We start from the raw sequence: 14,389 nt of genomic DNA, 5'->3' as shown, positions 1-14,389 counted from the left end.
CTTACAGAATACTTCTACACTTCAACTGTTTGGATTTTTCACACCATACAATTATCCAGTTCTCTGCGGGGACCAACTGAGTATCTTACAGTTTAACTCCATTCTGACACTAATCAGAATGAGTGTATACTTCACAGATTAAGGGCTCAGTCTCACAAGACTGTCCTCCCTACTTTAGATGAGATTTGCAAGTCCGGTTGTTACCTGTGCTTTTGACTGACTGGTTATAAATTAACGGTTACCATGACCCTCTTGGGTTCAGTAATTTATTGGATGTCTCACAGAACACAGGAAAACAGTTTATTTACTATGGCCAATTTATTAGGAGGATATTTTAAAGGCTATAAATTGACAGCCAGATGAAGAGTTACATAGAGCAAGGCACGGGGGAAAGAGCTGGGAGCTTCCATGTTCTTTCTAGGCATGCCATCCTCCCAGCACCTCCATGTGTTCACCAGCTTGGAGGAGGTCTAGACCCTGCGTATTTTTATGGAGGCTTCTTTGTGTAGGAAATGATCGATTAAGTCTTTGGCCATAGTTGATTGAACTCAATCTCCAGGCTCTCTTCCCTTCTGGGAAGGGTGAGGGTGGGGTGGGACTGAAAGTTCCAATCCTCTAATCACCTGATTGGTTCCCCTGGCAGCCAGCCCCCATCGTGAGGCTATCCAGAAGCCCCCAGCCCCATCGTCTCATTAGTATACAGAAAAGATACTTACATTTCAGAGATTCCAAGGGTGTGCCAGAAAATAGGGTCAGAAACCAAATATATATTTGTTATTATGTCACACCCAGCACTTCTATTTCTGGGTATAAACCCAAAAGAATTGAAAGCGGAGTCCCAAGGAGATATTTGTATACCTGTGTTTAACAGCAGCATTGTTTATAGTAGCACAAAGGTGAAGGCAACCGAAGTGTCCAGTGAGGGGTGAATGGATGGCAAACTGTGGTATATACTTATAATGCAATATTATTCAACCTTAAAAACAGAAGTTCTGACCTACGCTGCAATATGGATGAAAATGGAGGATGTTATTTTAAGTAAAACAAGCCAGTCACAAAAAGACAGATACTGTACGATTCCACTTATAAGAGTTACATAGAATAGTCAAATTTAAAGACTCAGAAAGTAGAAGGGGGGTTGTCAGGCTGGGGGATATGGGGAGTTGTTGTTTAATAGGTACAGAGTTTTGGAGTTCTGGAGATTGGTTGCTCAGTAATGTACTCAACACTGCTGAACTGTACAGTTAAAATGGTTAAGATGGTAAATTTTATGATGCATAATCGATCACAATTAAAATTTAAAGTACCTTGGTCACCACCATGGAACATTAGAAAGTAGAAAAGGATCTCTGTTTTTGGCAGCTGGAGTAACCAACCTCACCTGTTCTGGTGTCTTTCAGGCCTGGCGTTCCCTTGACCATGCAGGCGTTCTCAGAAGAGGAAAGGAAGCAGTGGCTGGAAGCGCTGGGTGGAAAAGAGGCTGTAAGAATAATCAGTGGTCCAGTTTTATTTCAAATCCTTTGGAGTTGACTTGTGTTCATTTTTATGTTATTTTTATTCTGTAGTACTTGGAAAATGTTCCCCGTTGAAACTGGTGTTTGAATTCATCTTGGAAGCACTCAGTATTCTAGTCATTTGACTTGAGGTGGCAGCGGTGCACATAAGACTGGTGTATCATTAGTTTTTACTTTTGATGTTTCTTGACTTTGCCACTCGCATTTGCTTTGCTTGAGGAAGTCATCTAAATTCCCCATTTTTCCTTCCTACCTGATGGTACTTTGGGTGATGAGCACAATAAAGGCTTGCAATTCATTTTGATCTCAGTGAAGATGGATCAGTAAATATGAAGCAGTGCAGGCAGTATCATAAGTGACTGCTGTAATTGACTTAGCAATTTATGGTTTAGCCTAATGGATTACTGTATGCAATATCATGCAACTTTAGTGAATGGGCCTCTATCTTCAGATTGGTTCAGGAATAAATTAAAGGCAGGGATTTAGATCCAGAGGCACAGGAATTCAGTCTTTATTCAAATACTACTTTCATTAAAGTGGACTGCTGACCTTTGGGAGTTGAGAATTGGGCAGATTGCGTGTTGAATTGGGGACTTAGTGAGGATAATTATAGAAAACGCCATAGAATCAATTTAAATAAACTCTGCTTCAAGTATAATAACTGAATAAATTGCCAGTGCAGGTACTAGGTGGGCTTATCTGGAAAGCATTTGCCATTCCAGCAGGATTTTAAAAAAGGAAAAGGGTGTGGTTTGCAAAGTGGAAGAGGGGTCATGCAGTAAAAAGAGTTGTTAGAATAGAGTTTACGAAACGGACAGCATTACTATTGGTAACGGGGGCACATTGGTGAGAGTATGGGCAGTAGGGGCAAGGTGACCGGGCAGCAGTGCCTGTGGCAGTCTCGATGGGATGTTCGAAAAAGGAAAATCTGAATTATATTTTTTAAAAGTAGCCCTTATACAGGAGAATGTATCATCCTTGTGGGAAAAAAGTAGTAAGCAGATTTCTGTATCATTTTATCATGTTTATCTGCATTTAGGCTCTGTAGTTTTATTCGTGTGCTTATTCTTAATTTGTCCTTCAAATTTAACTAGGAATCAAGAGTACTTAGAGCATTAATAGCTACTGAGATCCAAAACAGGGTATGCTAATCCTCTAGCAAAGACAGTGTGTTGACTAGGACTTATCTCCTCAGATGCAAGAGGTGGTTTGGAAAGTGAGTTTGTATAGCAAATAGATCACTTGACTTAGTCCTTGAGATATCAGTTAGTATAACCTCAAAGATGTATATAATCTCTTTTTTAAAGAGCCAAGTAATTAATTCGAGATTCACAGATAAAGGCAAGTCTCCAGAAAGAAATCATGCACTGCATACATGTACCGCATATGCTATAGTAGTACCATAAGATTATAATGGACCTGGAAAATTCCTATTGCCTGTTGTAGCCTTTGGGGCATATTACGTATTTGTGGAGATGCTAGTATAAACGTACTGCACTGCCAGTTGTATTAAAGTACAGCACTTAGAATTACTGTAGTAAGCTGTACCATTTAGGTTTGTGTAAGTGCCATCCCGTAATGTTCACACAGGATGAAATCACCTACTGATGGATTTCTCAGAGCATATCCCTGTTGTTAAAGAGAGCATAACTGACTTTAGCTATATGTTTATGTGGGGACAGCTAAGGTACTGCATATTTTTTTCAGATGCTATATATGCCTTGCAAATAACGGGGAAGTGCTAGAATTCTTAAAGGCAGCCTAGAATTATTACCTAGCTATTTCAGATGTAGTTATTTAGATGATAGGCAGGAGTCATCTCTTAATAGAGTAAATACCAAATTTTAGAAATTATGGTGAAGAGATGAGGTTAATTGTAAGATTGAGCATTTCATATTTACATGAACTTCCAATAAGTTCCTTAAGAAATATGGGCCCTTCATCTTATTTTTGCTGCTTTGACATACCTCGGTGAGAGACAAATAGATTGTGTTGACATTTGCACACATGATGGTAATTCACCAATGTCAGTGTATTTTTTGCATGGTTCTAGATATGCCTACTAAGTCATTTTTATTGATTTGTTAAAAATATTGTTTCTCTTTTTTCTCTTACTAGTTGTTCCATAGTTTTAATAGAGCCATCATCCCAAGACCAGAAGGAAGTAAGTGCTAATTTTTAAAAGAGACTGTCTCTCTTTTTCACAAGTGTTCTTGTTTTCATTGCTGATGTGAGACTATTGCTGGGTACTCACTCTGCATTCTCTCTAAGCTAATCCTCCAGATGTTACATATATCCTATCGTATTCAACTGGAGGCCTGTTCAGATCTTCCTAGACTACTGTAACCCTCACTAATCTTTCCCATATCTGAGCTTTTAAAAAAGTCTTTCTCTACAATTGCTTTCTCTACAAAAACCAAAATATATTCTGTATAATTCACTTCGATATTTATTCTTCTAGCCATAAATGAACACATAGGAATTTCAGTTATGTGTCTTTCAGCTTCCTTAAGGGTAGGACCTGTTTATCACGTCCCCCGTTTGCAACCCTCCTCACCCTTGATATCCTTTAACTTTAAAGTCTCTGAAAGTGGCTATATGAACATTAGGCCATTGCACCTTAGAAAATAATAGACAATGGCCAAGTATTCTAAGACAGTGATCTTCACTTGCATTGTGTGCACTAGAGGAGCATAAAGTACTGCTTGGCTCTGTACTCTTGATTTTTAAACAGATGAACCAAAAATATGATCAGATTTGCTGGATTCTTGATGAATTTAATTTTGATATCTTTGGAGAAGTTAAGACTACATTTATCGCATGTCCACAGTTTGGAAACAATATTACGTAACACACGATTTCAAAATTATCGTGATGTGCCTATCTCTCAAGTCAATGCTTGAATAGAAGACATCTCTTCTAGCCTGGTGTTGGAAACCGTGCGTGGGAAGTTGTAAATGTCAGGAGCACCTTCTTCTTTCTGTCCCTCCCACCCTCCTCCCCTTTTCTCTACTGTCTGTCTCCTCCCTTTCCCCACTTTTCCCTCCCTCCCTTTCTTCCTCTTTTCTTTTCCCTCTTTCCTTCCTTTCCCTTTTCTCTTTTTTCTTCTCTTTTCCCTTTCTTATTTATAGAAAAATGGAAACATGCCTTTTTTGTGAGGAAAAAAGTTTTCACAAGCAAAGGGAAACACTTGCATTTTATAAAATGTTGTGAATAGTGAATCTTTAAACAGTAAACCACAGCCCAATTTCCTTTATTAAAATTCTCTTCAAGCTTAGCATTAAACCTGCAAAGTTTATATTCATGGATTGTTCACGCTATCCCCTCTGAGAGCCAAGAGTTAGTATTGCTCTCCTCTAGTTCTAAATTCAGACTAAAATATTTGCTTTCCCTGATTTCATTTTGAAACAAGAATTATCTTTTATTAGGCTGTTCAGATATGCCAGCCTAATCATAGGCAAGTGTCTGTATTAAAAAAATACATATAAAATTATATTTTCAAAATCTTTTACATGAATCATCTGTTTTAAATTCATTATGAAAATAATAAATATTAAATGCTTAGAACATGGTATAAAATATGAAACTCTTTTTGAAGCTCATGACCCAAATAATATTCTTAAGAAGTATTTCTTAAATATTTTCCCCTAGGTTAAAAAAAAAGTTTGTTTTATTTCTCCAACTGTCAAGTAATTTTAAAACGTTCATTCACATATAATTTTTAAAAAAACTAAGGTGGTGTTGGGATTTTGGCAAAATATATCTCAACTATTTCTGAATAGCTTACCCTAAAGATTTTTATCACTTTTTTCTCCACTGGTTAAAATAAGTTATGTTTATTAATATAAAATTATATTAATTATAAATTTAAAGTTTATAAATTATCGGTAATAGATGTCCTAATATTCCAGTAAGTGCTTTCCTAAATATGTTAAATTCTCATTTACATTATTGAAACAGACAATATATAACTTTAACTTTTTTAATAGTGAAATAATAAATTTAATTAAAAAACTCTTTTTGTTTTTGTAAGTCTTTAACTGCACCCTTAATATTTGATAACTCTTTATTTTAGGTGCACAGTTGGATAAGATGGGATTCACAATTATCAGAAAATGCATCAGTGCAGTTGAAACACGAGGTAACATGATTGAATCAGTTTGTTCATGAATGGCATAAGGGTATGTAAAAATCTAAGAGTCATTTAAAATGCTTGTTGCATGGTTAAGTGTTGTAAAGTGAAAACCATTAATGCAAAAGGCACATTCTAAGTGTCACAGTTTCAGTTGTTCATTTATTATGATGGGGGAGATTTCCTTTTTTATTTACATATTTCTCCCCTGCATTGAAACATGAAGTCAGTGCTAAAATGAGAATTATTAGAAGAATCAGCAGTGTTGGGCTGCCAATCTTAATCACTTTTTGATCATGCACTATTAAGATGTTTCCATCTTCCATTGTCTTGTCAGCCTCCATTTAAATATCAGCTTCATTGATGTACAATATATATGCAATAAAGTTCACTGATTTTAACGGTACAAATTGATGAGTTTTGACAAATGTATGCAGTTATATAGCTACTACCACAATCATAGATTTCTGTCTCTGGTCAAAATTCTTTTGTGCCTCTTGGCAATCAATCTCTGTTCCTTCCTTGGCCTTTGATAAGCCACTTAGCTAACTGCTTTTTATCACTTAGATTTTTTTTTTTTTTTTAGCATTTTATATAAATGGAATTATGCAGTGTATAGTTTTTTGAGTCTAGCTTCTTAATTTAGTATGATGCTTTTGAGATTCATCTTGTTGGATGTATTCTTAGCTCATTTTCTTTTTATTACTAGGTAGTATTTCTTTAGATGGATAAACTGCAATTTGTTTATTCATTCACATGTTGATGAATGTTTGGGTTGCTTCTATTTTAAATTTAAGGCTAGCTAATCCTTTCCTCAACCACAGGCTCAAAGGCATTTTCTTTATAGTCCCTAAGGAAAAATAGGGCTCTGGCACTTTGTAACCATTCTTATAGACTTTAGAGAAACTAAATTTTGAACATTGCAAACAGGCTCTTTCTGGAGGTTGAATTTCTCTTTGTTTAGAGACCTAGTAAAGTGTATGGATAAAGGAATATTTCACTTTCGTACACTGCATATCCCAGTCCTATTTTGGATGACTTAGTGAGACGAAGCATCGCATTCATGTTTTCTGTCAAAACAAGGCCTTTGTTATAATGCCAAGATTGCCACCTGTGAAATTAGAATGCTGGATAACAGATGAATGTGAGCTGAGCTGTTTCATGATTTGGGGATTTGCCCATCAATAATAAAAATCCAAGCCACAGAAAGCCTTCTCTCTCATACTCTTACAATGGCAATTCAGGCTCTGACAGATTTTTCATTCATTTAAACCTGCACTGAAGTTGAGCTAACAAATTTCTTCATTTTCCTAGTGCTTCAGAATTTCCAGAACTTAGAAAAAATGCTGTGATTTTCATCTCTCTCACTTTTTTATTCATATTTTTGTTTTTCTTGAGCTTCTTAAGAACCGTAATTGTATCACTTGCATGCTTATTATTTTGATAAATCATTTCCCCCAAATATATGTTTTATACATACTTACTTCTTTCTGAACAGATAAAAATCTGTCTAGAACTCTTTCTGATCAGTGCGTGTAGTTTTTTTAGGGTGTTATGTACATTGAATAGAACATATGTACTGGAATCTGCATATATTGAATTTGTTTTTATTATAAATATGTAAATTAGATGTTTTTAACAGAAGAATGAGTCTAAACATTTTTAGATTTTCCCATTTAAAAATTTTTAAAAAGCATGTTTTTCTTTTGAAATCTTTTATTCCTAAAGGTCTTCCATTACAAAAGCCTTTTGTTTTTAATGGAGTAAAAGACTAAAAATAGAATTAAAAAGATCAACTGTCAGATCATATTAAAAACGATGAGGAACATCAGAGAATCTGTGAGGCTTTTATGCTTAGTTTGGAAGTTCATTCGAGGAATTCGGTCTTAATAATGTAATGATTTCCACCCAGTCAGCTTTGTGGCTGTTGGCCTTTTTTATGCTACAAGTGATGTTGCCTCACTTTTTTCATCAGTCGGAATAAAGCCAGTTTATGTTCCTGTAACAAGAAACCTGCATGTGTTCCATGGCTTAAAACAGGACTTAGCTCTCACTCAGGCCTTGGAAGCCAGGCTTTGCTCATCACTGATACGTGCGTGTACCAGTGCCTGGTTGCCTTGCCAAAGGGAAACAGCTCTCGAGGGCTTTGGACCAGCCACTGAGTGCTCTGCTTTTGGAGCAAGTTACATTTCCTCGCAACTGATTGGTCAGAAATAGCCACAAGACCCCTCTCGACCTTAGGAGTCCAGGTAACACGACCCTCCCAGGAGCCAGGAAAACTGGTAGAGGGTGGAAATATTTGGTGCATAGCATTAGTGACTGCTGTGTCCTTCATGGGTCTATGTGCCTGTTGACTAGAGGCATTTAAGAAGATCTGATTGAAAAATGATCTCTAATCACCGTTTTCAGTGTTTTAAACATGACTGCCTTTGTCCGAAAACTGTCATTTTATATGTTTTGGTTAAAGCAGTTAGTGTATATTTTTCATAACATGTTCTTTTAAAAACGACATTTGACATTTTTATTATTAATCTTATTTGTGACATCACTGAACTATCAAACATCTAAAACTTACTATAGTCCTTAGTACCCTAAGAAAAGATAACATTTTTAGTGTGCTAACAAATCTTTGATTATATAGTATATGACATTAACATAATATAGTGTTAGGTAACATATATACTTTATGTTAACATATGTAGATGCTAATATATCTCGGCCAGAGTGGGACTGTTTAGCAGTTACTCCTGAGATGAGAGCAAACCTCATTTCACTACAATATCAGCATCAATTAAAAGCTCTCATTTCTATTGTCATTTGCTCATGAAATTAGGGCATGTTTGTCAGTCAGATCAACTAATCTTTCATCCGTTTCCCAAATATTTGTTAATGATATATACCAGCTCTTAATGGAACCAGGCCATCTGACTACTATTAGGAAATTACTGCTCATGTGTGCCAAAGCAGTCCTTCCCAAACACTGTTGAAAACTGGAATCACCTGAGATCTTTAAAAAATACTACTGTCTGGCTCTTACCCCCAGTCAGTATAACTTCATTGCTATGAGATGTAAACTGGGAAGTGGGATTTTTAAACACTCCCCAGGCATTCTAATAATGTAACAATGTTTGGAAACCACTGATCCTTGAATTGCTTATGTTGGAGAAATGGAATATGCAATTAATTGTTAGCTTTTTGTTTATAGTGTCCTGCTGCATAGGGAGTCTTTTTTTTTCCCCCCTCATTTTATTTTAAAATAACCAACCTAAACCCAAACAACCAACACAGAAAAATTCTGAAGGAAATGACACAATGTTCTTTGCTTCCTGAGTAACAGATAACTTATCATGGTTAAACCCTAATTCTAATCTGAACTGGTATTTATTGAACAATCACAGGGTGTGCGTAGCCTTGCTCTAGGCCTTTGGGAGTACATATTAAAGGTCTGTTACATATAATCCTTGATCCAGTAACAGTAGGCAAAACATAGACATTTGTAAAAAATTGAAGTATACTAGGTAGTAAAATCTAAATGTTACAAGTTTGCAAGGGTTAAGAGAATTTGGATGCATGCTGATGGATTGCAGAGTACTTGATATTGGTTGAGGGACTTTGTTTAGGAATAGGCTTCCTTAGATTTGAGGGATAGGGAGGTATATTTTGTCATTTAGAGAAATCTCAGCAGAGTTGTAGAGACAGAAAACAAGCCAGACTTGATTGGAGAGGAAGCACAGAGAAACAGAAAAAGCAGATACTCAGACATTTGCATTTAATTGTGAAGGAGTTGGGTTTGAGGGTGGTGGACAGCAGAGTAGCAGGCTTAGGTAAATATGAGTATGGTAGTTTCATGGATGATACTTTAGTGCAAAAGAACTCTGCCTAAGCTAGAGTATTCCATAGGGGAGGCAGCTGATTTGGGAAGATAGATTCAGCTGGAGTCAGATAGCACAGATACATCCGAATGATTTCGCAGATGAAGTAGTCACATTTAGCGGTTGGTTGTACAGAAAGGATCAGAGTTCTGCAAGGAATTTTACTTTCACGTTTTAGTTTGGGAAACTGAGGGTATCAGGGTACTCAGCAGTCCATGGCAGACCTGATGACATATATGTCGGGATCACCAGTGGTGATTCTTGAAAATGCAGATTTCCTGAGTCCAATCCAGCTCTGTTGAATTGGAATTGGTGGCGGCTGGGCCTCTGCTGTAGACAGTGAGAAGTCCAATAAGAACAGTCAGATGGAGAGAGTTTTCTTTTGCCGGTAGAGGATAGATGAAGCCATGAGGGCTTTCCCGAAAGAGTAGAGTTTATCAGGCCCCCGGGTCATGGTTCCACGTAGCTTTGGGGTTACGAGAGTCCAAGTTTCACCTGCTTCGGAGGTGAATCTGAGGCAAATTCACAAGTATTCATGGCACCTCTTGTTCATTTACTCCGCCGCTTCACTTCCAGCCCCTTCTGCCTATCTTTGCATGACCCCCGGTTTCTGGTGCCCTGTAGTAGTTTATCCCTTTGTGGGAAGACATCCCCATTATTCTCAAGCTATTTTAGATAGCCTTTCCTCCACTTTGTTAACCTTGTTGAAAATAAACATTCCTGTGCAGCCACCATGACCTGTGGCTCTCTCACGATGGAGTCTCATGTTCTTCCTGCATCTCCGGAAGAAGATGCTGGGCTCCTTCTTCTCCTGGGCCTCCAAAACACCAGTGACCCAGGGTTTTCTTGAGGACCCAGTGCTTAAGCTAGGTTCTGAAGGATAAGGAGGAATTGTCCAGGTACACAGATGTGGAGCGTCAGACAGAAGAATTTTGGCAGAGGAATTATGATTTCACGTATATGTGTAATCTAACAACAAAACAAAACAGAAACAGATTCATAAATTCAGAGAACAAACTGATGGTTGCCAGAGGGGAGGGATGAGGGGAGATGGATGTAAAAGAGCAAAGGAATTAAGAAGTACAAACTTACAGTCAGAAAATAAGCCATGGGACTGTAATGTATAATCAACAATGTAATAACGTGTGGTGATAGATGGTTACTAGATTTATTGTGGTGATCATGTCATAAGATATTTAAATGTTGAATCACTGTGTTGTACACCTGAAACTAATATACTATTGTATGTCAACTGTAATTTTTTTTAAAAGAAAAAGAGACATTGGGCAAGACCAGAGGAAGGCACGAGAGGCGTGTGGGAGAAATGCAGGCATTCTGGTACTCTGAAGGAGGTGTACCTTTCTGTGGAATGATAAAGAACTGTCAGGTTTAAGCTCCAAAGTGGTGCAGTAAGATAGGCATTTAGTTTCTAAAAGCATGTGACTAGAAGTTCATTCACACTGTCTACAACAACCCACATTTGAGAGAATGAAAGGGCTAATTTTTGTGCTTAGTAGATATTCATTAAATGTATTTCTTTATGTCCCCTTTCCATCCTTCCCCTGAATTGTTTTAATTGTGAAACGCCCATGTTCCTCGTTTGACATTTATATTGCCTGGTATTGTTATGCACTTCACAAATTTATCTTATTTCTGGAACTTTAATGTCTTTTGTTCTGCTTGCCTCTTACACACACAGTTATCACTCAATAAGCAATTGCTTTTTGCTTGAGTAATTAGAGATTTGATTAAAATGCCACACTGGCAATATTACATGTTCCAACAATTTATATAACTGGAAGGATTTATTCTATATGTGGTTGGAATTAGTACTTTCAAATAACATGCATAGGATTGGTTTTTACTACTTTATGAATTTGTCAGCATCTCTGAATTCTGGGTAATATTTTACACATAGATAGAAAGATATATCATGTTACATGTGGAAGAGTCTTATGGTTTTAGATCTTGGCGATTAACTGCATGATTTCTTTAAGTGGATAACTCCCCTTCTGGAAGAGGAACTGCCTCCCATAGCCAGTATCTCATCTTTTTCCGGGCCTGCGTGACTCCTCGTTTTTCAGGTGCACGCATTGTAAAATATGCACAAACAAAGTAAGGTGCTTTTGCTGAAAAACTTCTTTTAGTTGCTATTTTTTAAATAGCCATTGCGATTTAAAACTAAACTTGTATGCCACTTTTGTTTATGAAGTTTCCCTTAAAAAAAAAAAAAGTTCCATATGTGAATAATTTGAATATTCACTTTAATTTCTAGAGTATGGCATTAAAATGTCGGTCTAGGCAAGCTGTCAGTTATCAGATTCAGCTTTGTAACAAGCTGTGAATTCATGGGATGGAAGTAGGAAGCCACCTCTAAGATGTGACAGTCTTAAGATTTGTCGCACGTAAAAGTGAATTTTTCTTTTTTGAAAAGGAAAGTTTTAGGTTTTTGGAAACCCTTTCTGAAGTTAGGTTGAAGATTCTTGTGCTTCCAGAGCATTTCTGGAATTGTCTGGGGTTTCAGGATGGGGCTGCAAGAAGAGGGTAACGTAGGGCTTCAGTATCAATCTTTGTGGGATGACGCCCAGAGTGAGCTTGCAATACATTTCACTGTGATTGCACATTAATCTTAAATTGCTAAGGGCAAATTAAGTGCAAAATGAAGAAGATAAAGAACAGCTGTCCCCACAAAATTTACAGCAAGTAAACTAGAGTTTCTTGCTCACTCTTTTTTAATCATAATGGGTGTGAGATGCGTGTGGGTGGGTACAGAGGACAGTCTTATGTGGGAGGGAGCTGAAGAGTCTTGTGGTGTCTGCAAAAATGCAAATGCAAAACCGAAATACTAAATCTAGGCGAGTCAGGACTGATTATTCATTTTCTCAATTAGTAATCCTATTTGTTTTAAGAACAAATAAGCTTCCAAAGCTGTTAGTTTCCAGGTTGAGTAAGATTAATAGGGACAAATGGTTAAGCTAGTTTGCTACAAAGTAGGCATGCTAGGTTCTGTGCGTTGGGTTCAGATACTGATGAGGTCTGTGGCATTTTCTTGGAAGATTCTCGAGGCATTGTTAACACAGTGGTGAAGAGCACGAGCTCAAAAGTCAGTAATGCTCAAAATTCGTTCTTCATTGGCATCTGTTTCACCACTTATTAGCTATGCAACCAAATTAGTTACTTAACCTCTCTGTTTCTTGATTTTTTTGTGTGTGTAACAGGGGCTAATGGAAGGAATCCCCTTAGTAGAGTTGTGAGAATTAAGAGAATGCTTGGGGCATTGGCATATGTTGAGTGCTCAGTAAATGTGAGTTGCTTATCTATAGATAAATCTATTAGTTGAAGACAGTCATACTTAGGTAGTCCCATTATTGACTCAAGACACTGGGTGCACTGAGAAATATTTAGTTTTTTAAAGAGAGTAATTTACATAGGAAGAGAAATCACCATAATTCAGTTTGTCTAGTAATTTTATGTGGCTCTTATAACAAGCAGCAAAATTAACTGGTTTGACTTTCAGCCTTCTGTTCCTCAGTGTCCTGTGGACACTTGAGCAATAACATGGACGGGGGCAGAGAAGAAAAAGGAAGAGGCTCAAGACGAAGACCATGGCTTTGAGATTGTCTCAAGCTTTCCGAAAACAGAGATGTCCAGGATTGCCTAAAATTGCTTTAGACCCTGATGCCACAGCTGCTCTGAGGTGGAGAGGCAGATGGCAGCAGTGAGACACTATTATTAGGCCTTTTCTAATAATGTTCTGATCTCTGTAGAGAACGGATGAAAGGAGCATTGCAAAAAGCAACAGCCAACTTTTGGCTTGACTTTGAATCTCTTTACTGACTTATGTAAGTAAAATTTTGTAACTACTTACACTTGAGCTAAATGAGTGATGAATTTGAAAATAAAATATACCTCTATTTAGCTGTCCCCTCCATTCCAACTTACTTTAATACTTACCTGTTCCTGGGCATGCACATGCTAAGTGGGCTTTATCAACATGTTTTGGGTGTTTTCTACAGGAAAGAGATTAGAGGACAAAATGGTGGAGATGTGGTTTCTTTTCTTAAAGATTAGCTTCAATATAGTTTCAAGACAGTGAAGGCTCTGAGGTTTTATGCTACTTTTTTTATTAAAAAAATATTTTATTATTAGTTTCAGATATACAATACATTGGTTAGACATTTATATGGTTTATAAAATGGTCCCCCTAATTGCTCTTTCGCTCCTCTGGCTCTCCACCTACCCATTACGTTAATGCTAACTGCATTCTGTCTGCCATGCTCCCATCCTGGTGACCATCTATCAACTAGTAATTTGTACTTCTTTAACCCTTCACCCTTTCTTCCAGTCCCCCAACCTTCCTCCCCTCTGGCTGTCACCAGATTGTCCTCTACATATGCTGCTTTTATGTGGATAAGTTATTCTGTATAGTTCCATGGATACTGGTAGAAGACACTGGACTCCTGGATCAGAGAGGAAGGGCGGTTTCTTACTGTCAGTAGCCAGAGTGTTATATTTTGTGTTGGTACTCTGAGCCCTGATTCCCTAGGGTACTGCAGAGGGGGTCAGATGATATTTGTACATGCGGTGGGTTGTGTTATAGGAGAAAAAAAGCTCCGAACTTAGGGAACATGACTCTTTTATAATGGCCGGCAAGCATGTCTGTCCTTTGCTCTAGATGGAGATACTTATCTCTATTTTCCAAAACTGCATGTAAAACTGCTCTTTGCTCCAGAGGGAGGTACTGGCATAGTTGGTGTTCACCTAACCCGGGGTGTTCCTGGCAGGGCTAAGTGGACGGGTACAATGTGAGAGGATGCTCTGTGAGCAGTTGAGGCCCGGGTGTGGCAGATGCCGGGTGCCGTGCTGCATAT

At 37.6% G+C, this 14,389-nt stretch overlaps 1 protein-coding gene across 2 annotated transcripts in view; it reads left to right on the top strand.

The window, feature by feature from the left end:
* ARHGAP10 (Rho GTPase activating protein 10) overlaps window positions 1–14,389 on the top strand; it is a 242,147-nt gene that overhangs the window by 123,460 nt on the left and 104,298 nt on the right. For both annotated transcript variants that reach the window (XM_025042863.1, XM_006906273.3), the window contains exons 11-13: window positions 1,401–1,482; window positions 3,633–3,678; window positions 5,590–5,655. In XM_025042863.1, coding sequence (XP_024898631.1) covers window positions 1,401–1,482; window positions 3,633–3,678; window positions 5,590–5,655 — 194 coding nt within the window. The remainder of the gene's footprint in view (window positions 1–1,400; window positions 1,483–3,632; window positions 3,679–5,589; window positions 5,656–14,389) is intronic.

This window comes from Pteropus alecto, unplaced genomic scaffold, assembly GCF_000325575.1.
Source record: "Pteropus alecto unplaced genomic scaffold, ASM32557v1 scaffold50, whole genome shotgun sequence".
Taxonomy (NCBI): Eukaryota; Metazoa; Chordata; class Mammalia; order Chiroptera; family Pteropodidae; genus Pteropus; species Pteropus alecto.
The sequence above is the reverse complement of the archived record's forward strand: the minus strand, read 5'-3'. Positions and strand labels throughout refer to the sequence as shown.